At 54.3% G+C, this 20,529-nt stretch overlaps 1 protein-coding gene and 2 non-coding genes across 3 annotated transcripts; 1 reads left to right on the top strand and 2 right to left on the bottom strand.

The window, feature by feature from the left end:
• Positions 1-44: 44 nt before the first annotated feature.
• TRNAN-GUU (transfer RNA asparagine (anticodon GUU)) lies at positions 45-118 on the bottom strand. The gene has a single exon. It is a non-coding gene; the product is annotated as a tRNA-Asn (tRNA).
• Positions 119-250: 132 nt separating this feature from the next.
• TRNAF-GAA (transfer RNA phenylalanine (anticodon GAA)) lies at positions 251-323 on the top strand. Its single transcript has one exon. It is a non-coding gene; the product is annotated as a tRNA-Phe (tRNA).
• A 2,745-nt stretch (positions 324-3,068) lies between these two features.
• On the bottom strand, positions 3,069-20,328 carry PWWP3A (PWWP domain containing 3A, DNA repair factor). Its single transcript, XM_068979786.1, has 14 exons — positions 20,233-20,328; positions 19,184-19,312; positions 18,529-18,614; positions 17,382-17,452; positions 15,135-15,827; positions 14,157-14,258; positions 12,455-12,525; positions 11,082-11,158; positions 10,556-10,616; positions 9,219-9,294; positions 8,905-8,955; positions 8,011-8,447; positions 6,913-7,001; positions 3,069-4,411 (listed from the first exon to the last, which is right to left on the bottom strand). The coding sequence occupies exons 2-14, from the start codon at positions 19,238-19,240 to the stop codon at positions 4,357-4,359; spliced, it is 1,926 nt and encodes a 641-aa protein (XP_068835887.1). The 5' UTR covers positions 19,241-19,312; positions 20,233-20,328; the 3' UTR covers positions 3,069-4,356.
• Between the last annotated feature and the right edge of the window lie 201 nt (positions 20,329-20,529).

The following is a 20,529-nucleotide window of genomic DNA, read 5'->3' as shown; positions in this document are numbered from 1 at the left end:
TAACCCAGTCTCTTCTTACCCGGGGAAGCAAAAGGTGCAACCCCCGTCCCTGGGTGGGCTCGAACCACCAACCTTTCGGTTAACAGCCGAACGCGCTAACCGATTGCGCCACAGAGACGGTGTTGCGGCTCAGCTGCAGGCGCGACCCTACGAGGCATGCGCGGCCCGCTTGGGCGGCCCGACCTACGTCTGCGTGCGAGCCGCACAGAGCGGGGCGGAGTCAGGCGGCGAGGAGAGGACTTACTATCTAGCCGAAATAGCTCAGTTGGGAGAGCGTTAGACTGAAGATCTAAAGGTCCCTGGTTCGATCCCGGGTTTCGGCAAAAGTTTTGGCGCTGCTAGCATCATCCTTCTCTTTCGGAGCTGATCCAGCTGCTCCCAGCTTGTTTACCAAGAGTGTGTGGATGTTGACATTGGCTTATGGCAACGCGAGAGGGCTTGAATGGAAACAGGCCTCAAACCCGCCCTCCCGCCCCGCCCCACCGATCCCCAAAACTGTGATTCCAGCCCCAAGGCACCGCCCCGTCCACGCAGAGCGGGACGGTAGTTGTGTCTCAGGGGCTTAGTTGCTCCGACGCATGTGGGATCTTCCTGACCAGGGATCCCAGCCTGTGACTCCTGCATTGGCAGGCAGACTCTATCTACCTCTGGACTGCCAGAGAAGTCCCTCCTATGTGGTTTAATTGTGACAATCCTGTTGGGCACCTGTTCTACCCATTTTACGCATAGGGAAACTGACTCTTTACCGGGGGAACTCAGGTGAGCAGCAGGGCTCCTCCTGGCGGGCGAGGACCAGCCCAGGGGTGTCGGGGAACCTGGCAATAGGTCCGGGCAGGGGCAGGTGGGATCTGGCCGCCCTCACCATCCATCTCCAGCACATGCAGGAGTAAAGAGCAGGTGGGGCCGAGGGGAACCCTACAAGTCCTCAGTTCCCACGACTGGCCAGGCTGTGGAGCTGGATTTTTGTTTTAAAAATTTTAATAAACCCAAATAAGCTAATTAATTTTAAAAAATGAAGACCCAGCACAGCCAAAAACAAAAAAAAAAATTTAAGGTGGTGGTGGGGGTCAGAAGGCTTCTCTGGTAGCTCACTGGTAAAGAATCTACCTGTCAATGCAGGTGTTACAGGTTCAATCCCTGGTCCATGAAGATCCCACATGCCCTGGAACAACTAAGCCCTTGTGCTACAGCTACTGAGCCTGTGTTCTAGCACCCGAGAGCCACAACTACACACAGGGGGCTCTAGAGCCTGTGCTCAGCAGCAAGAGAAGTCACTGCAGTGATAAGACCACACATTGCAATTAGAGTAGTCCCTGCTCCCGAAACTAGAGAAAAGCACACACAGCAAAGAAGACCCAGCACAGCCATAAATAAATAATCTGTTGATTCAGAGAAAAGTTGTGAACATAGTATAGAGCTTGCTATGCTCAACACCCAGTGTCCCCTATTGCTAACATCTTATACTCACGTTCACGATTCAGGAGCCAATGTGGATACATCGCCAACATGATCACATCACAGCCTCTTCAGGCTCGTTTTCTCATCTCCTAGTCCTGTGTGAGCCAGGCATCTGGGAGCCGAGCCCCTAGCCCCACCCAAGCCTTCAGATGGTGCAGCCCCAGACAGAGACCTCCTGAGACCACAGAGTGGCGCACAGGAGAATGTAGTTTCTGGACAGCAGGGGCCGGTTTCACTGCTGATGCAGGGCTGGATAACTCAGACAGGCACTGGACAGGGAGGGAAGAGCCTGGATCAGGAGCCTGGGGTGTCCTGGGAGAACCTTCAAATAGGCAGCCTACCAGAAGCAGGTCTGATGGGGCAGGGAGTAAACAGAGGGCAGGCAGGGAGGAGGGAGGAAGAAGATGGGGTTGGGGGTGGGGGGTGGAAGCAGGGCTAGAGGAGGCGCAGAGGAAAGCAGAGGGGCCAGAGGCCCAGGGAAGCTACAGGGCGAGGAAGGAGGGCGAGCAGGGGCTGGGGGAGGGGGTGCCCTGACAGGAAAGCCAGGAGGGAGAAGCCCTGCCTGAGTTGAGACCCTGACCACACTGCCCCGACATACATAGCTGATTTGAGATTCTCAGCGTGCATGCGTGTGCTGGGCATTCCTCGTTTTAATCAATTTCCAGAATAAATGATGATGGGCTTGAAGAGGTGCCCAAGTAAACGCAGGTAACTCCCCCCCCCCCAGCCCGCCATCACCAAGGAAGCAGTTTTGTTGAAATATGCTGCTCCTTCCATTGGGGGTCTGATCACCCCCTCACGCCATCTGGGCTGGAGCCAGACAGGTCAAGCAAATGTAGGAAGAGTGTACTAAGGAGGTCTGGGGTCTGGGTGGAAGGAGGGTCAGGGAGGGTGGACTGGGAATGTGACAAGGTGGGAGATGACTAGACCTGGGGGCAGCAAGGTGGCTGTGCAGAGGCGCAGGCAGCTGTCTCGAGCTGGCTGGAGCCCAGGATAGCTGACTAGGGGACCGTAGGTGAGGGGGTGCAGGGAATCTGGGGCTTTGGAGGATAGGGATGCAGGAGGCCACAGGCCAGCAGGTGGGGGCCCCTGCCTGCACTCCTGTGCTGGCTGTCTTCTTGATGCTTCAGAAGCAATCAGTGTGCTGACTTCCCCAGGGAGCTGGGGCTACCTGGCAGGCCCTTCTGAACATCCCTCACCTGGCGAGCCAGTTGGGTTAGCTGGCTCCAGCTTCCTCACCGCTGCCCAATGCCACCTGGGGGCATCAGGAGGTCCCACCCACCACCGCCTGCCCTGGTGGATGCAGGACAAAGCTGAAGACAGAAACGCTCAGAATCCACAGGACACAAGAACAGTGAGAGCTGAGGCACCGGGTGGGGAGGGGGTGGGGGTGGGGCGGAAGCCCCCAGCACATCTGCTCAGCACAGCACAGTGCATCGTAGACACCTGCTCTACTCGGCCTGGTGTGGGAACCCCCTCCCCAGCAGGGTACAGGCCTCCAGAAGCAGTTGTTGGGGACAGGGTGGCTGCCTGAGTGCCTGAACATGGTGGGCTGTAGGCGGATCCCAGAAAAGAGTAAGCAGGGCTGCAAAACGGTCTTTAATTCCAGTCTCAACAGTTCAGTTCCACAAGCAAAGCTCACAAGCAGAGCTCAGAACACAGATATATAAAAATACCTGACGGTAACGGAATAGTTCATGTGGTCCCCTGCCCCCAAGAGCGTACTGCTCTCCACCTTGACCCGTTTAAAGAAGGTTCAGTGTCAAAGGACCTTCCAAAAGCGGGTGAATCCTTCCAAGCCAGCCCAGCCAAGACACCCCTGGGGTCTCCTTGGAGGGTGGCTCAGCCGGACCTTGGGCCAGCAGCTGCACCTCTGCTCAGGGTCATACAAAACCAGCAGAGAGGTCACATGCCGGTGCCCGGTGCCTGCAGTGATGGCTGTGCCTCCTTCCTCCTGGACCACTCCACTCTGGTCAGGGCCCACTCCTTCACCCCTCCACCCCGCCCAACCCCCACAAGAACCTCTCCTTACTGGCCAGGCTCAGACTTTGTGGTGCAGCCATCACAGTGGGGACCTGGCTGTCTCCTTCCACGAGCAGCTCCACGTCAGCTTAGAATAAATAATCTGTGGTGTATAGAATTTCTGTGACCGCACTGAGGACCCAGCCTTCAGGCAACTGTCTCCGAAGTGGGGGCCCCTAGCCTGGGACCCTCAGGTGGCAGGGGACCTGTCCATGCTCTGGCTTTAGGACAAAGCACTGGTTTCCGCAGGTGCCAGGCCACGACCCCACAGCCCAGGCCACATGCACAGTGACCTTGGCCAGGCTGGATGGGAGCAATGACCACTAGGGATTGTCACACTGGCCCAGGAGTGGGCTGGGTGGAGAAACCCACAAAGAGACCGAGGAGGAAGTGGCCAGAGAGGTTCAAGGTCTGCCTCTTCCCTGCCTGAGTGCCAGCAGAGGCAAGAGTGTGGATGGCAGCTGGTCTCTGGTCTGCCTCACAAACACCTGGTTTTCTCAAAAACACAGAACAGAGGCACAGCAAACTCAGGAGCCGGTATGAGAGGAACCGCACAGAAGAGGGAAACAAATGGAAAAACACACTGATGTGCTGGGAGCAGCACACTTGTATGTCTTTTAAACTCCTGTTGAATGTCAGATACAATGCTTTTTAACATAAAAAACAAATGTGCACCTTCTATGAACCTACGCAGTACAGTCACAGGTAATGACGTGAAGTTTAAAAAAAATAATAATAAAGTGTTTCTGTTCTTTAAAAGCCTGTTGGGAAGTATACCTTCCACAAGAGCCAGGAAAATAGAACCCGCAGACGGGAGGCAGCAAACGGCCAGCCCGGCACCCAGAGCGCAGGCATGGAGCACTGCCACCGCCTGCTTCAGCATCGCCGATTCCGTTCTTCTAGGAGCTGGTTATCAAATATTTCTTTTTCCCTGCAAAAACAAAAGGAGATCACTTCATTTTACTCAGTAATTGTGTTTTAATAAACGTCAACAGTCTCCCAAGGCAACAGAAATAAAAGCAGAAATAAACAAATGGGACCTAATCAAACTTACAGGCTTTTGCATAGCAAAGGAAACCATCAGCTTACAGACTGTGAGAAAATATTTGCACATGATGTGACTGCCAAGGGCTTAATCTTCAAAATATACAAACAGGTCGTACCACTCCATAACCAAAAACATACAAACAACCCATACCACTCCATAACCAGAAGACAAATGATGCAATTGAAAAATGGAGAGGACTTATATAGACATTTTTCCAAAGAAGACAGATGGCCAAAAGGCAGATGAAAAGATGCTCAACTTCACTCATTATTAGAGAAATGCAAATCAAAACTACAATGAGGTCTCACTTCACACTGGCCAGAATGGCCACTGTTAAAAAGTCTACAAATAACAGATGCTGGAGACAGTGTGGAGAAAAGGGAATCTTCCACTGTTTGTGGGAATGTAAATTGGTGCAGCCACTGTGGAGAACAGGATGGAGGCTCCCCTCAAAATTATTAAAAACGGAGTTGCCGTTTTGATTGATCCAGCAATCCCACTCTTGGACAAATATCCAGATAAAACTATAGTTCAAAAAGATAAACGCACCCCAATGTTCACAGCAGCACGACTGACAGTAGCTAACGCATGAAAGCAATTTAAATGTCCATCAACAGATGACTGGATAAAGATGTGTACACATACACAATGGACTACTACTCAGCCATAAAAAAGAATAAAATAATGTCATTTGTAGCAACATGGATGCAACTAGAGATTATTATACTAAGTGAAATATTTGTAGTTTTTTTTTTTTTTGCCATACAGCATGCTGTGCCGGATCTTAGTTGCCAGCTACAGATGGAACCTGATCCCAGTACAGAGAATGTGGTGTCCCAACCACCCAGGAAATTTCCATGCTAAATGAAGTAAATCAGATGGAGAAAGACAAATACTGTGTGATATCACTTTATGTGTGGAATCTAAAATATGACACAAAAGAACTTCTTTACAAAACACAGACTTCACAGACATAACTTATTGTCATCACAGAGGAAGGGTTAGGGAAAGGATCAATTGGGAGTTTAAGATTAACAGATGCAGACTGCTATGTATAAAATAAACATCAAAGATTAACTATAAAGCACAGGGAACTACACTCAATATCTTCTAACAAATTAGTGAAAAGAACCTGAGGAAAAAAAGATATATACACAAACATACATACATATATACTGAATTACTGTTTCCCTGAAGATAATGTAATGTTAAAAATCAACTATGTGTCTGTTAAAGACAAACAACACCCGTCATCCCTTAAACAAGAAGTGAGTGTTCAGTGAAGACACAGTTTCATTTTGGGGATGGTGTCCTGGAGATGGCGTGGATGCTACACTACAGTGTGAATGAACTTAATGCCATTAGGATGTATGTTTAAAAGTAGGGAAGGTGGTGAATATTATGTATATTTCACCACAATGGGAAAAAAATAAAACTACAAAGAAAAGAAGATGAAGTATCAAGTCGTCGTTAAGTGACTATTATCAGGTAGTTGACTGGCCGCTCCTCTCAGGCTAAACAAGAAACGTGACCCTGAGGGGTATGCCCTTGAAGGAAATGGGACACGCAGCCTAAGGACCCCATAAGGAGACCTGACCTTGTCTCTGTGTGAAGGTTCAATGGCTTGTGCATGAGAACCTAAATGCAACTATGGTGTGAGAAGATGGGGGAGGTAGGTGCATTGGGATAGACCCGCTGGACAACTAAAACCCAGCCCAATGGAACCCTGGCCGCCCAGGCTCAGCCTCTTGGACTGTGTCCCCAAGGCAGCAGAGAGGAACTGGTGCAGCCCACAGCCCCAGGACGTGTGCAGTTGCTTGGGTTGTAGAGACAGGACACCCTCTCACTGCCGCCGGAGCATGAGGGAGGTGCTGGATGGGGAGGGGCCACTTGGATTTCGGTCTCCATGAGCACCTTCTCTCTATGCAGTTACAGGGATGGCCAGCTGACCACAGAGACCAGGGACGGACTCCATTGTGAGCGCCTGCTCGGCCCTGGCCCAAGACCTTAGTTGAGTCTTCAGCCTGTCAGGGCCACGCGGCCAGCCTGCTCCCAGCCAGCCTGGCAGCCGGCCCAGAGCCGGGATTAGGGGCTGGGAGGCCAGCCCGGGGCGGCTCACCATGGATGCAGAGGAACATCTTGATCACTGCATTCTTCCTGCCAGCCAGGGACGGCAGGCGGCAGCTGCCGCTTAATCTCACAGTTTCCTCAAACAGCTGTGGCAGCGAGGTGACAGGGGAGGACAAGGGGCAGGTGGACGTCAGCCCTGAGGGTCAGTTTGGATGAGGTGGGTCCAGCTCTGCCCACTCGGACCAGCGGCCCCAAGGCCCAGCCACCCGCATGCAGAGACAGAGCCCTCAGGACACAGTGTGTGGCCCACCTACCGGGAGCTCAGCACCGGTCCTCGGATATATTTCTTCTCGGCTGTCTCGTAGTCCACCGCATCTACTGCTGAGATTGCGCAGATGATGGCCTGCAGAAAGGTAGCGCGGGTCAGGCTTGGGCCATGCGTGGCCACTCACACAAGGCTTGGAGAAGACCACAAAGGTAGACAGTCCAGGCGCCAGGGCCCTCCCAGCGCCGGGCTCACACACATGTACACCATCTGCGAAATCTCTGCTCCCAGTGAAACCGACAAGATGAGAGTTCATGGCACTCAAAGCAGAGAAAAGCAGGACCCAGGATGTCCCTGGTGCCAAGTGGTTAAGACTTTGTGCTCTCACTGCCAAGGCCCAGGTTCAGTCCCTGGTCAGGAACTAAGATTCCACAAGCAAGATAAATGGTGCCCTCCTCCACCTCCCAAAAAAAGGCAGGCCGCCAAACAAAACGCAGCTGTAAAAATCTGAGTGAACCAAAACAAACAAAAAAACACCAAGTGGTAAACTGAATACACATTAGATGTCTGGTATCACAGGATCACTGTTGGTTACTCCAGGTGAAAGAGTACTTCAGTTACTTTAAAATTCTTAGAAAGTCCTTCTCATTCCAACCAGGGGTCCCTCACCTGGGCACGGCTGACACGGGGCCATCCTGGGCTGTAGAGGGTGGAGCAGTGTCCTGTTCCGTGCCAGGAGCACCCGACGTGACAACCTCCGATACCCCCAGTGTCCCCAGGGGGCAGAGTCACCCTTCCTACACTCACATTAAAGTGTGTCCAGAACAAGGGGCTAGAGAAGCATATGGAGCAAGGCCACCGCTGCAGATGGGAATGGACACATGACGGTTCACAGAGCTGCTTTATTTTTTAACATACTTGAAATTCTCTGCGGTTACAAAGCTCAGTGTTCCTGAGCCTTCTGGTACAGTCCCACACATTCATTCCGTTCCCATCCAGCAGTGCCCTCTCTGAACTGAGGCTCAGGTGGCACCAGGTTGAGGGAAGATTCCTGGAGAACGACACCCGGCCCCTCCAGCCCGCTGCACGCTCTGGGAGACCTCCCCACACACACACCCTGTGCGCGGAGGGCCCTCTGACCACTCACCTCAGGCAGTAGCACATCCAGGATAAAGCGGATGCCATCTCCGTGCCCACGTGCCAGCAGCTGGCAGCCCGCCTGCTCGTACACACCCTGCAGGTACTTGACCACACGGTCCAGCTGCTCCTCGTCCTCCAGGTAGGTCTCCACACAGGTCATGTACTGGCCAGAGCTCAAGAAGGTCTTCAGCCACCGGGATGGCTTCTTGTTCCTCAGGATGGCCCACAGGTGGCTCTCGGCGCCCCGTGCCTTCACAATGTACTCTACCAGCTTCTGGTTGGCCCGGTCCCGGGCAGCCCGTGAGCGGTCGGGCAGCACCTTCCTGTAGGCTGGCCTCCTGCCCTGTGGGTTCCCAGCCACAGGCTCCTCGGGGTCTCCCCCGCTCAGCTGGGGGAACCTTGTCCCCTGGACGTCCTGCTGGATGGACTTGCGGACGGGGGAGCCTGTGAAGGAAGCACACGGCTTCCCCTAACTGGGCGCCCTCAGCAACCATGTGGGCAGGGGCCAGGACACCCCACCTGGGCAGGAACCCCCACAGGACCCTCACTGCCCTTCCCAGCTCTGGCCCCCACTGCCCACCCCATGGAACCAGTATCAGCTCATCTGCACTGCTCTATAAGGACCAGTGCCACTGAAAATGCCCAGGACAAGGCAGAGGGGAGGAGCCACCCAGATGCCCCAGCTCTGTACGCTTGGCGAGTAGCTGCGAGTACGGACAGTAGGTGGGGGCCCTCAGCAGGGGGATCTGTGGGGCCTGGAGAGCCGGGGGTGGCTGCACAGTCAGCCTCAGGCTCGGGATGCGCTGCCCACTGCACACCCTGTCCAGAGATCAGACAGAGAAACTGCCACTTCTTGAGGGCCAGGAAGCAAGTCCTGCTTTGGAGGAGTTGGTGGACTTACTTATGTCAGCCGCGTAGTATTCCAGGAAAGAGCCGGCGAAGGAGCCACAGCCTGCAAGGGCAGGAGGGAGCCGGTTACACAGGACCAATGGCACCAAGCTGTCTGCCGGTGTACACCTCAGCTGCGACCAGGACCAGGCAGGGCACCCCTACCCCTCCCGGGCAATGAGCCCCCGTGGATGGAAATTCCCTGCATGCAAAGGAAACTGTCCTGTTTGGACCCAGGATAGAGAGGAGAAGCCCACCTGAGGGCCAGGCTGTGCTCACCCTGGGGGCATGAAGGGAAGCCCACATCACCGCCCCAGCCCCACGCACCGAGCCGGACCCTGTAGTCAGTGATGAGGGAGACACACCAGCCGATGGCCTGGGCGAAGTCCTCCTTTGCCTCATCCTGCAATGAGACCCGGACGGCGGTTGTCAGCAGGAGGCCGCAGGCAGTGCCTCCCTCGTCCTGTGTCCTCAGTCCCTCGGCCAGGAAGGAACCTGAGCGGGGCTCCTGAGGCACCTCTGGGGCCGGGGCTGCTCAGAAAGTGGTCATAGCCCTCAGGGCCAAGAGAGAAGCAGAGACCTGAGAACAGGAACGGAGAGACCCCACCCCACTGCAGCTGATGGGCCAGCAGACGGAGGGGACATGGGGTGCGTGAGACCAAGCCCACAGGAGAAGCCTCTGCGCTTGCGACTCCAAACAAACACTCCTCCCAGAGTGTTGGCAGGAGAAGGGTGCTGCCTCCAGGGTGGGAGACCCCTGAGCTGGGAGGACCAGCAAGACCAGCCCAAGACCCACAGGTGTCTGATGGGAGCAGGCAGGTAGCTTGGGGTGAGGAGAGTGCTCGGGCCGTGGCCAGGCTCACTGACAGGCGCTTGGGACAACTGGGGTCTGGCCCCAGGACAGGCAGCCACTCCCACAGCCCATTTCCAGGAAATAGGAGAATGGTGAGGGATGCCCAGACACCAGATCATTTATGGACCACATGCCATCTCTGCAAACCTAGGTGTCCCCCTGGTATTTAATGCACATGATCTCAACCTCAATTCCTGCTCTCCTCCTGCCCCCCACCATCGTTCCTGAAAGCCCAAGGATGTGCTCCACATAGGTGCCGGCCTTCCAAACAGCCCCCAAACACCCTAGGCCCTAGCTCACTGACCATGGCCAAGACGCTGCTTCCCAAGCAGGGAAGCCTCATCCCATACAGAGCCTGAACCCTCTGACTGGGCCAAGCAGACGCTGGCATCAAGGTGGAGCTGACACAAAGCACTATCTCAAATTAGACACAGTGCTCTGCCTGCACCAGCTCCCGGGGCACAGACAGGTAGGTCACAGGGCCACGAGAGAGCCTCCCTGAAGAGCATGGTGCACAGAATCACAGCCCCATCTGGGGGCAGCAGCTCAGAGCCCTCGGCCTCAGCCTGAGCCCTACCACCTCCCCTCCAGGGGGCACTCTGTCCCCCACCAAACAGCCACCCTGCACAGGGTCAAGGGGAATGGAGGGCAGCCTCCCTGGAGGCTGAGACTTTAGAGTGATGACCTCCAACAGAGCAGGCAGGGCCAAGTGCCACTCCTGGGATGGCCACTGTCTGAAGGTACACATGGGGACAGGGTTACCAACCATCAAGCCAGGAGCTCAGAGCAGCACAAGGAATCACCCACTCACCAGAAGTGCCTGCTTCTCTTTGCAGTCAAAGTGCTTCAGTCGTCGGAGCAACACTGAGATACTAGGAGCAGAGAGCAGAGATTAACGGGACTGGTGCCATCTCATGACCCAAAAGCCCCCCTCCTCTGGGATAGCCCCGCTCATGGGGGAGGAGGCCCCAGGGAGCCAGGCCTGGGCCCAGGTGTACCTCCAGGGGTCCCTAGGCACCCCCTCCTTGGCAGCAGGGTGTTTCTAAGACCGGCTCTGGGCAGACGGTGCTTCTGTCCCACAATAAAGGTCTGTGGGGGTTACCGAATGGTCACCTGGCGGGGGGTTGCTCACAGGCCTTCAGGGAGCGCACTGTGCTGTGGCTTGTGGGGGCCCATGGCCATCCAGCAGGGCTGATTCTGGAAGCCGACAAGCAGTCTGGAAAACCCGACTGTCTGGCCAGGTGTCTCAATACAGCCTTTGTGGGGGTGCTCCATCAGGGGTCAACCCCAGGGTCCCCCCACCTGGAGCACGGGGAGAGCAGATAACGGTGCTTTACCCTCTCCCTCTGGGGTTCATGTTCCCTTCAATGAAGAGCACGCTCGCCTTCTTATCTCTCCGCCTGACGCTCTTGACCTGTAGGCAGACCCAAGAACACAAGGTGTCCAGCACCCAGGACCCAGGAGGCTGTGTTTGGGTTTTCAACACTTTCTTGTTGTCACTTTGTCGAGTGTGTGACAAGAAAGGTGGCTGGCCCGGGGTGACCAGGGCACGGCTGACATCAGGAAATCTCAGCAAGCACAACTCAGCTCCCAGCACTGTTAGAACTCAGCAGAAGTGGGTGGGTGGGGTTCTGGTCAGTTTTATAAAAGAGGAACTACAGCCGCTGTGAGCGCCCTTCCTCCTGCTGAGTCTTTTCAGGCTCGGGGCGCATTCCTCCTCATTCTGGGGGACAAGCAAAGTGAGCTTGGGGAGGTCCACAGCCAGGGGGTGGCTGGCCTGACTACCCCATTTCCTGTACTCACTGGGCATTTACAGTGCTGGCCCCAGTTAACCAAAAGCTCCCCTGGGAACTGGTAAACAGGGAGGGGCATGGAGAAGGCTGACAACCACAAGGGGACACGGTGCCTCTGGCAAGCAAGCGCTGAAGGGAGGGAAGGGGCCCCAATGGTCAGGTCCCAACTGCCGAGGAGCCAGGTTCACCTGCACGGCCGAGCTTTTTCCACAGACACCACGCAGGTTTAATCCTGTCCTTCCCAAGACTGGCAGTCACGTGCCTGGAGGCCATGCTGACCGCGTGAGCTGAGACTCACCACAGCAAAGAAAGCTGCTCCACAGGGCAGAGACCTTCCAATTCACTGCCTCTTTCCCAAACTAAAGACCTATAGCTAGAACCCTGAGAATCCTGTCCCTGCTGGAAGAGGACACAGGATAAATTCAGGTGGAAATAGAAGGGGCAAAGGCAGATGGGTGGTGCCTCGGCTCAAAAATTCTCCACCTGACCCACTGTGTGCACCCTTCGGACACTTGGAGGAGGTACGACCATGTTTAAGGGTGTCCATCCCACTGTGGGTACAGCCAGAACCTCAAACACCTGCGATTACACATGTGGTGGACCCCCACCCTGACCTACAAACTAAAAAACTCAAACGTACAATATTTTAAATGGGCAAATAGTGGGCATTTTTTCAGAGTCGGCCTTTCTAAAGCTGCTTGGTGAAAACCTGACCTACGAGGTTCATTCTCAGCAGTGCCGGGAGGCTGAGACCCCTTGTTTAGGTGAACTTGTCTCTACATTGTTGTTCACGGACCCACCGTTTCACCAGCAACAACAGTGAAAACCCTGTCCAGGCCCAGTGTCTAAAATATGGCACCCTGCGCTGCACGCTAGGGAACCAACTGACCAAGCGAGAAGCAGAGAGGTGTTCTTACCACGGCCGGCCAGAAGGGGTATTTTTGGTATTTATGCCAGACTAGCATCCCTACTTCAAATGAAGGTGGTTCTAGAATTTAAAGGAAAGAAAAAGCAAAAAAGAGACATGTTAGATCCATATCGAGCACCAGACAAAGCTGCTTGAGAAAACACAACCACAGAGATGCTGCTCAAGCCCAGTGTTAACGTGGTTCCTGGGACAGACCCAAGAGTCGGGAAGGCAGGATGCATTCCCAACCCTGGAACCTAAGCGCTGGCCACCAGCAGCTGGGGTACGCACGGATTTCCTGGTGGGGACCACGTGTGTACAAGCAGGGGCGCAGTGCCACCTCTGCCACTTTTCTGAGTCTCAGATTACTCCAGGGCAAAGCACTTTTTAAACATAGCACATAAACAAAAAAGAGACCATGGCACACAGGAAGGACCCTACACAGGGAGTAAATTTCTGAGCTCATCTGAGAAACTGGGGGCTTTAAAAAGCAGGGGGAAAAAAGAAGAACTATTTAAATAATCATAAGATAACTACAAATGATTTCTGAATAAAATTTATATATATCCTCAACCAAAAAAAAAAAAAACCCGCACAAGTAAATAACACAACAATAAAAAACCAGGTAACAAAAGCAAGCATGCAACAGAGGCTGCTCGCAGACCCCGAGTGAGGCTCATGGCTGAGCTGCAGCATATGACAATAGGAAGAGCTTTGACGGACAAGGGGCCATGATGGAGGAAGGGGAGATGCCTGGGGCACAAGTGGAGAGCTGGTCACCCTCGGGAGGAACACAGGGCCACCCAGGACAACAGTCACAGGAACAGTCAATCCAAACACCAGCAACCAAAACCCATGGAAGACAAAAGCAGGAGAAAGGAGCTGACTCTAGGGCCTCTGGGGGCTGAGTGACCCCCCCCAGGCGGACAGAAACGCCCTCTGCAGGAAGGTACGGCGCCCCTTTTTGTGCCTGCAGGAACTGACCCCAGTGATGCCCCAAGAGCCCACACACTGCAGGGCCCCAGGCTGGATGCATCCAGACCCCCAACAGCGGGATAGGGCTTGGCGACTGACCCACCCCCCAACCGTCCCTCCCAGTAAAGCGGGTCAGCCTTCCAGCCAGGCAGGAAGGGCCCCCAGACCACCCCGTGCAGCTCCAGCCACGGTCTCTGAATGCACAAACATCTCAGGCTAAAAAGATTAAAAAACAAAACAAAACTAGACTACGTTAAGATGAATGGTTAATGGGTGAGTGGAAAACTGAAGCCAGTCCTCAACCGTTTAGTTCGAGGTAACTAACTATCCCATGGCTGGCTTAGATGCTTGGGCCTGTGTCCAACCCCTGCCCAGGAGGACAGGGCAGCTGACCTGTGCACTGCTTAGCGCTGGGGCGGGGGTCCTGCGTACACCTGGGGGGGGGCGCCCACCCTGCTGTGGGGACACTGTTTGGAAGGGCTGAGAGGTAGCGCTAGGCCACACCCAACGGTGGCGACAGAGCCCATCTGTTAACTTGGCCGCCCTCCACCATTCCCTCTGAATGGCGTCCTGGTAGCCTCCCCCAGCCCCCCCCACGTGTTTGTCCTTGAGAGAGGGGAGCCAGGGCTCCCTCTCTGTGAGGTCTGGGTTCAGGACAAAAGCCAAACAGCAAAGAGACCTTCCCCAAGACATGGGGATGTCAGGGACCTCACCCCAGGAAGGTGCCAGTCACTCACCACGATACAGCAGGATTCTCGGGGGCTCCTCGTCATCCTCGTCCTCCTCCAGGAGAGAATTCACAGCACTCGGCTCCATAAACTCTTCAGACGATGGTCGGGCTGCCAACAAGGATAGATCAGACCTTACTAGTCACAGTCCTGGGGACTTACCCAGGGAACACCACCCCCTGATCCCTGAACATCAGCTAAGAGAGCAAAGCCACCACAATGTGGACTTGCCTTCAGCCTCGCTCAGTGAAAGCATGTTCAACAGAGGAAACAGGGCAGGAGTGGCCACAAGTGCGCAGAGGGCAGATGAACGAACCAGGGGCCTGTCCCTCCCTAGGGTGCACTCAGCCACATGGGGAGGATGCGGCTCTGGGGCTGGCCCCCTTCAAAGTAGTAGTCCCTACTTCACTGCCACTGCTGGGGAGGGGGCCCCTTGAAAGGGGAAGAAGAAAGGCAGACACCCGGAGCGAGTGTGGGCAGGCAGAGTGCAGTACCTAGCCATGCAGAAATGAAGATCTCCAAATTAGCATTTCAAAACTAAGTGGGATACTAAGGCATCTCAACAGAGAAAACCATAGCGCATGGCTGCAGCCACACAAAAACACATGCACGCGGGAATCCTGAAAAGTCAGGGGCCTTTTAAGTGAGTTAATCACTTCTGAGATTCCTGCCAGTTTAACGGGAGTGCATTAGGGCTTCTGCAACGGGAGGAGAAAGGAGTTAATCCTCCGGGAGCAGACACGGTGGTATCTCAGCCACAGTGTGCCCCTCCAGTCCCTCTGCCGCCGAACAAAAATAAAAACACAAGTATGGGAGGCAGCTGAAGTGCTTAGAGCGTGGTGGAGATACAGAGAGAGAGGCCCCAGGAAACTTCTACTCAGGATCTATTCTGGTAATGATCTCATTAAGATCTGGGGCCTGGCTCTGGATCGGCCACAGGAGAACCCACTGCCAACCTCTCCCAACTCACCCTCTCAGGGCCTTTACCTTCCTTCAGTGGCCGGATGTCAGCTGCCTCCTCTGCAGGGCTGAGCTGAGCAGGGCTGTGGGGACCCATGTGAGCCCTCGGCCTCTGGCCACCGTCCAGGCCCAGGCGCTCTGCAGGACAGCTATCCAGGGGACTCAGGTCCCTGCCTCCCAGAGGCGAGCACAGGGCTGCCAGGCCAGCCCCTGTCTCACCATCTTCCTGGCCGTCTCCCTCTGAGGATGGACCCACTCTCTGACCCGAGCGGGGTCCCTGTGCCGGGTTCCTCCCCTGTTTACTGAGGGGTGTCATCCAATCTGCCCGCTGTTTTCTGGATGCCTCCCTGTCCTGAACGGCACCACTGGCTGAACACACAGCCAGGGCATCCAGGCCTCCGCTTCTCTTGAGCCCCTCCTTGTGGTCCACTCTGCACTCCAGATCCTCCTCACCAGCTGGCAGGCCGGACAGCCTCTGGGACACGCGTTCCCTCCTTGTGGGCCCTGGACTGCCTGCCGTGTCTTCAAGGAATGATGGGGAAAGGCCAGGCTTGGGGGGCCAGGAGGCTGGTTCCGTGGGCTTCACTCTTGGAGGCCGAGGGGTCGTTCCTTCCCTGGAAAAGCTCCCTTGTCTTTCGTTCAAGACATCCAGAGCCACACGGAGTGACCGCCGGTAGGTCAGCTCCTCCAGGGGCGCAGTGGGAGTCCCGTCCTGCGAGGCTGTGGGACAGAGAAAGAGGAACAAAGCCTGGTGATTAGTGGGCCCCGGGCTCCAGCACCCAGCAACAACCTGCCAGCTCTGGTGTGTTGCCAAAACTGGTCCTCACACCTGAAGAGGGGCTGATGCTTCTCACCGGCATCCTCCCCAGAACAGGGACTTGGGCATCAAACCACAGCTGCTGCTTCAGGGCTGCAAGGCTTCCTTTCCCCAGGAAGCACACTGACTGAGCCTGCCCTGCCTGGGCTGGTATACTCCTCCAGATTTCAAAACAATACCGCCCACAAAATGTATTCAGATATTTCTCAAATCCTCTCTGCCTTACAATTTCAATTCAATCAGGGTCAATAAATAAAGGATACTGCTGGCAGGGTATTCTCGGGTAGGGGCGGCGGGGGTGGGGGTGGGTAAGAACAGCTGCCTAAAAGGCTCTTTGTGGGCCAGCAAATTGTCCACACTTCCCTGCAAGGGCATTTCAAAGCCAGTGGACAGCATCGCAGGTGCAGAGATTCCGGCCTGACCTCCCCACCGCCACAGTTTATTCATTCATTCCCATGCGCGGCTCTGGCGCCCTTTATTTGAACAAGATGACGGACGCAATATCAGAACTCAGCAGGCATAAATAACACCTCCGTCGGCACAGGACTCTGCCCTGTTTAATATTAAAGGCACCCACAAACACCAGCCCCCCAATACGATCTGCACAAACAATTAGGGCGGCTGAGAAGTGGTGGTGGATGCTGCCTGAGCTGGGCACCCTGCTCTGAGCCAAAGCCATTCCCCGAAAATGCAGGAAAACAGACCCTATTTCCCAGTCGCCGCTGGGAGAACCTGGGCAATCTTTTCACAAGACAGAAAATTCTCTGCACATGGAATAAGCTCTTAGGTGGGGCCCCAGTGGGTCTGGGAGGGGGCAGTGCACCAGGGATTAAGCTCAGACAGACTCCAGCCAGGTCTGTCTCACCTATGACACTGACCCTCGAGGAGATGGGAGCCAGGGCTCCACTTCTAGCCTGCCTTGCCCTGCCCTTGCCTTGGCCCCCACATCCCTGCAGACACCAATGGCCAAAAGGCTGGTGGCAGCGACACCGTTTTTTTCTCCCCTGGGCTTGGGCGATAGAATGTAAATATATACCCAGCTGCTTTTTAAACCTTGGACGGAGGCCAGACCAGCAACAGAACCGTTTTACAGTCTTACTACAGATAAGTGAAAAAAAAAAAAAAACCTACATAGAAAGAGGAGAAGCCTCTTGCCCTTTCTTGGGGGAGGTGCATCCCTTCTGAGTGCGCTGCAGGCCGTGGACGGAGCCAGCGGGCCCTGATGCTGCTGTCACTGGCCATCCGTAGGGGCGGGGGTCAAGGACAGGACGGGCTCGAGGGGCAGATTCTAGGTTAGAGACAACAGCTCCTCTAGTTCAGGAAAATCACGTTTCCTTGAAGGAAGGGGAGAGACGGGGAACGGGGTCCCTCTGTATCCGGAAGGCCAAGTCTGTTTTCTCCTAGAATGCCCCGTTGCTCTTGCCAGACCTCACTGGGACAGAAAAGCACGCTCTCACCTAATGAGGAGGCGATGTCTTCGATGTGCACCTTTCTCAGGACCTTGGCTTCCGCGCTCTTCACCTTAATCCTGGAGGGACAGGGATGCCCGTTATGCGCCACCAGCAATGCCACCGAGACCTTCGCAAACGTGTTTTGCTTTAGACGACAAAAGAATCAGATTCGTTTTCTTCTTTCGCACCCTTTCACTCAAACCAGGAGTCCCTGCCAACCAGGAATTCAAGCGCCTGAGGTTAGAGGCAGCGAGGACCCTTGTGAATGTGGCTGTTTTTTTTTTTTTTTTTCCCTTTCCCCTTTTAAGACAGAAAAAGGCTAGTTGGATTTAAGACTAAAAATGAATTCAAATTGTGACTTTTATGAGGTACATCCCACTTTCAACTGCACAAATAACTCCTTTGTTAGATTTCCAGAGTGGATGATAATGTCACTAAAAGCTGTTTACAGCCCAGCAGGTGTGTTTTAGTTTAAAAGGATGTGCTTCCCTTTTAAACTCGAGTATTCAGTTACTTTCCCAGCCTCAGGGAAAGTGTGAGCTGCGGACTAAGCAGGCTTAGGATCGGCTCTAAAGAAAGGATGGGGACCCGGCGACGCAGGAGCAGGGGTTGACCCTGTTTCCCTCCCTAGTTAGAATCGGGAATTCACCCATCAGAAACGTACAACCTGGGCCATTTTAATCGTCCCCAGTCATCTGTGTCCTTCCACCATGGGATGTAACATGCTACCCTGCGCCCTCCATGCATCCGCCTTCTGAATGCTAAACAACACTTTCTTATTACAAGCACAGGCTCAAACATCAAATATCACAGAACACAGGGGGCTGACACACGTTTCTGAAAGAAAGTCACACAAACGTATCTGTAGGAAAGAAACAGGCCTACCTGAACCCCAACGAGAGTCTACCAGCATATAATTTACACCCATCCCATTTTTGTACTGATCTCTCTGGATATCAATACCACATAGAGATTCTTCAATTTCCAAAAGTACATAAAATAAAATTGGTTGTTTTCCTCTTCAGGTTACTGTGACCACATTGATAAGCAAAGAGGTGAGAAGACTTAAGAGCAGACTTCACTTTTTTTTGGGGGGGGGGGTGGTGGTATCACAAATCCCATGCAGAGGGACTACAAAAACACAACACTTAACTTTTTGTCTAGGGAGAGTATCTGAACGTTTAGAAAAAATCCTTTTTTCCTCTTATTTTTGGCTGACTTTTCAGTTCCGGCCAGGACCTACATTAAAAAAAAACACACACACAACCTTGTTATAAGCCAAAAAACACAGCTGACCCTGACAAGCAGTAGCAACATATAAACACAAAGGCAGTGGATGATTCTTAAAGAATATAAGATAGGAGTGCAGACACAGGGAAACTGAGGCATGAGGGGACAGCAGCAGACCGAGACCAGAAGCAGGGTCTTGCCTCAAGATTTGGCCCTCTTCCCACCACACTGCTGGAAAGCGTCCCCAAGACAGTCCTGTTATTTACTATCAGGGCTGCTTGCCAAAAATTTCCTTGAGTTATAGCCTTACATGCCTTTTTATAGCTGACAATGCTAAAATTCTTTTTTTTTTAAAGCGTGAGAAAAAAAAAAAGACACTTCCGGAAGTGTAACCTTGTAAGCACTCGGCCAAAACCCCATTAGACCAGGAGCAAGGACTGGTGCCAACAGATCTGAGCACCAACTGTTCAAACTCAATTATTTTGCTGAAGCGACTCCTAGGTATCTCCCGATAAAGATTTTACTTGTCACCTGAAAGTCATTTCTAATTCCTGAAATTACAGAATAATGGCTGTCACCTTTGCGGGCCATAATCGCTTTTTCCATCTGCAGAGGACATACTTGGCATCCGTCATGATTTAGACTCATGTGGCAAGTGGTAATGATTTGGCACAAACAAAGTACTTGAAGGTCTGACGCGATGTGCCCTGCAACAAAATTTGCACGGTGGTTTACAACATCATTTGCTTCCCACTTCAACTCTTAAGGCCGCCACAACTCTTAAGGGCGAAGGTGAGCTGGGCTGATCCTCAAGTAGATGGTTCAATTCCATCATCCTGTACCAAGGGGCTCTGTGCCAAAAAGAAATGACTGGCCTTGATGCCTGGGGAGGCGCCTGGATTATTTTCACAAATAAAATTCAGCCAAATTCCCTCCCAAAGGTCCCGCCTATTTTTAAAGGGCTCCTGAATAAATCGTCCCGTACTGAAGGCCTGCCTCTGACCTCGGCACGAGAGGCGTTTTAAACGGTCAAAGCTTACAATCCTCCCGTGTTTGGGGAGCTAAACTGACCCCGGCGCAAAAAAATAAAATCGGAGGAAAACGACTGCTCTTAAAGGACGGGGACAGCTGCGGGCCATTCATTACATCAACCAGGAAGGCTGATCTGGCTGCTGACAGAAAAGAGGAGCTGGGGGGGTGGGGGTGGGGGTTCGTTTGTGCAAAGTTGGGGGGGTTCACCACAGCAGGAGACTGTGGGTCCATTAGCAGGAGAGGAGGATTCAGGCAATAGAGGTGGGGATTCGGACAGCAAAGAGGCGATTCAGAGAGAGGAAGCCAGGTTCACGGAGCAGAAGTGCGGGTGCAGACAGCAGAGGCTGGGTTCAGGGCAGGGAGGAGGGGGCTCAAGAAGCAAAGGAGAGGCTTCAAAGCGCAGAGGAAGGGTTCAGGCAGAGGAGGAGTTCAGTGAGCAAAGGTTCAGAGAGCAGAGAGATTCAATGAACAGAAATGGGAGATCCGCGGCAGGGCGGATCACCGCCCCGGGGAGCCTCTTTCGGGGTTCGCCCCTCCCCCCAGGCCCAGCCCCGCCGCCACGGCCGGCCCGAGGGGCGCAGCCTGCCGGGCTCACCAGGCCCCTGGCCTCCCCAGCGCGGCGTTCCCGAGCCCGATGCTGGGGGCGAGGAAGCCGCGGCGGCCTAACGGCGGTGGCACCCGTGCCGCCCCAGGCGCCGCCGCCCGCGCCCGCGCTCGCGCTCGCGCTCTCGCTCACCGCCTCCGCCGCCGCCACCGCCGCCGCCGCCGCTCCCGCGGGCAGGGGGCGGGCCAGCCTGGCGTCGGCGCCAAGCCACACCCCCGCCGTCGACCAATGGGACGCCTGCGTTCGCGTTGTGGTCCCGGCCCTTCCGCCCCGCAAGGCGTAGAGTGA

The sequence above is a fragment of the Capricornis sumatraensis genome, chromosome 9 (genome assembly GCF_032405125.1).
Source record: "Capricornis sumatraensis isolate serow.1 chromosome 9, serow.2, whole genome shotgun sequence".
NCBI classification, from domain to species: domain Eukaryota; kingdom Metazoa; phylum Chordata; class Mammalia; order Artiodactyla; family Bovidae; genus Capricornis; species Capricornis sumatraensis.
Note: the sequence above shows the minus strand (reverse complement) of the source record. Positions and strands in the feature narration are given on the sequence as shown.

Bases quoted from the DNA above. Each gene is read 5' to 3' on its own strand.
- PWWP3A (XM_068979786.1), bottom strand. From the start codon at position 19,240: ATGACGGATGCCAAGTATGTCCTCTGCAGATGGAAAAAGCGATTATGG. The intron at 9,295-10,555 runs GTGAGTGGGTGA...GTCTCATTGCAG, and splicing joins AAGAGAAGCAGGCACTTCTG to GATGAGGCAAAGGAGGACTT. The intron at 4,412-6,912 runs GTAGGTGGGCCA...TTGTTTTTGCAG, and splicing joins GGACCGGTGCTGAGCTCCCG to GGAAAAAGAAATATTTGATA.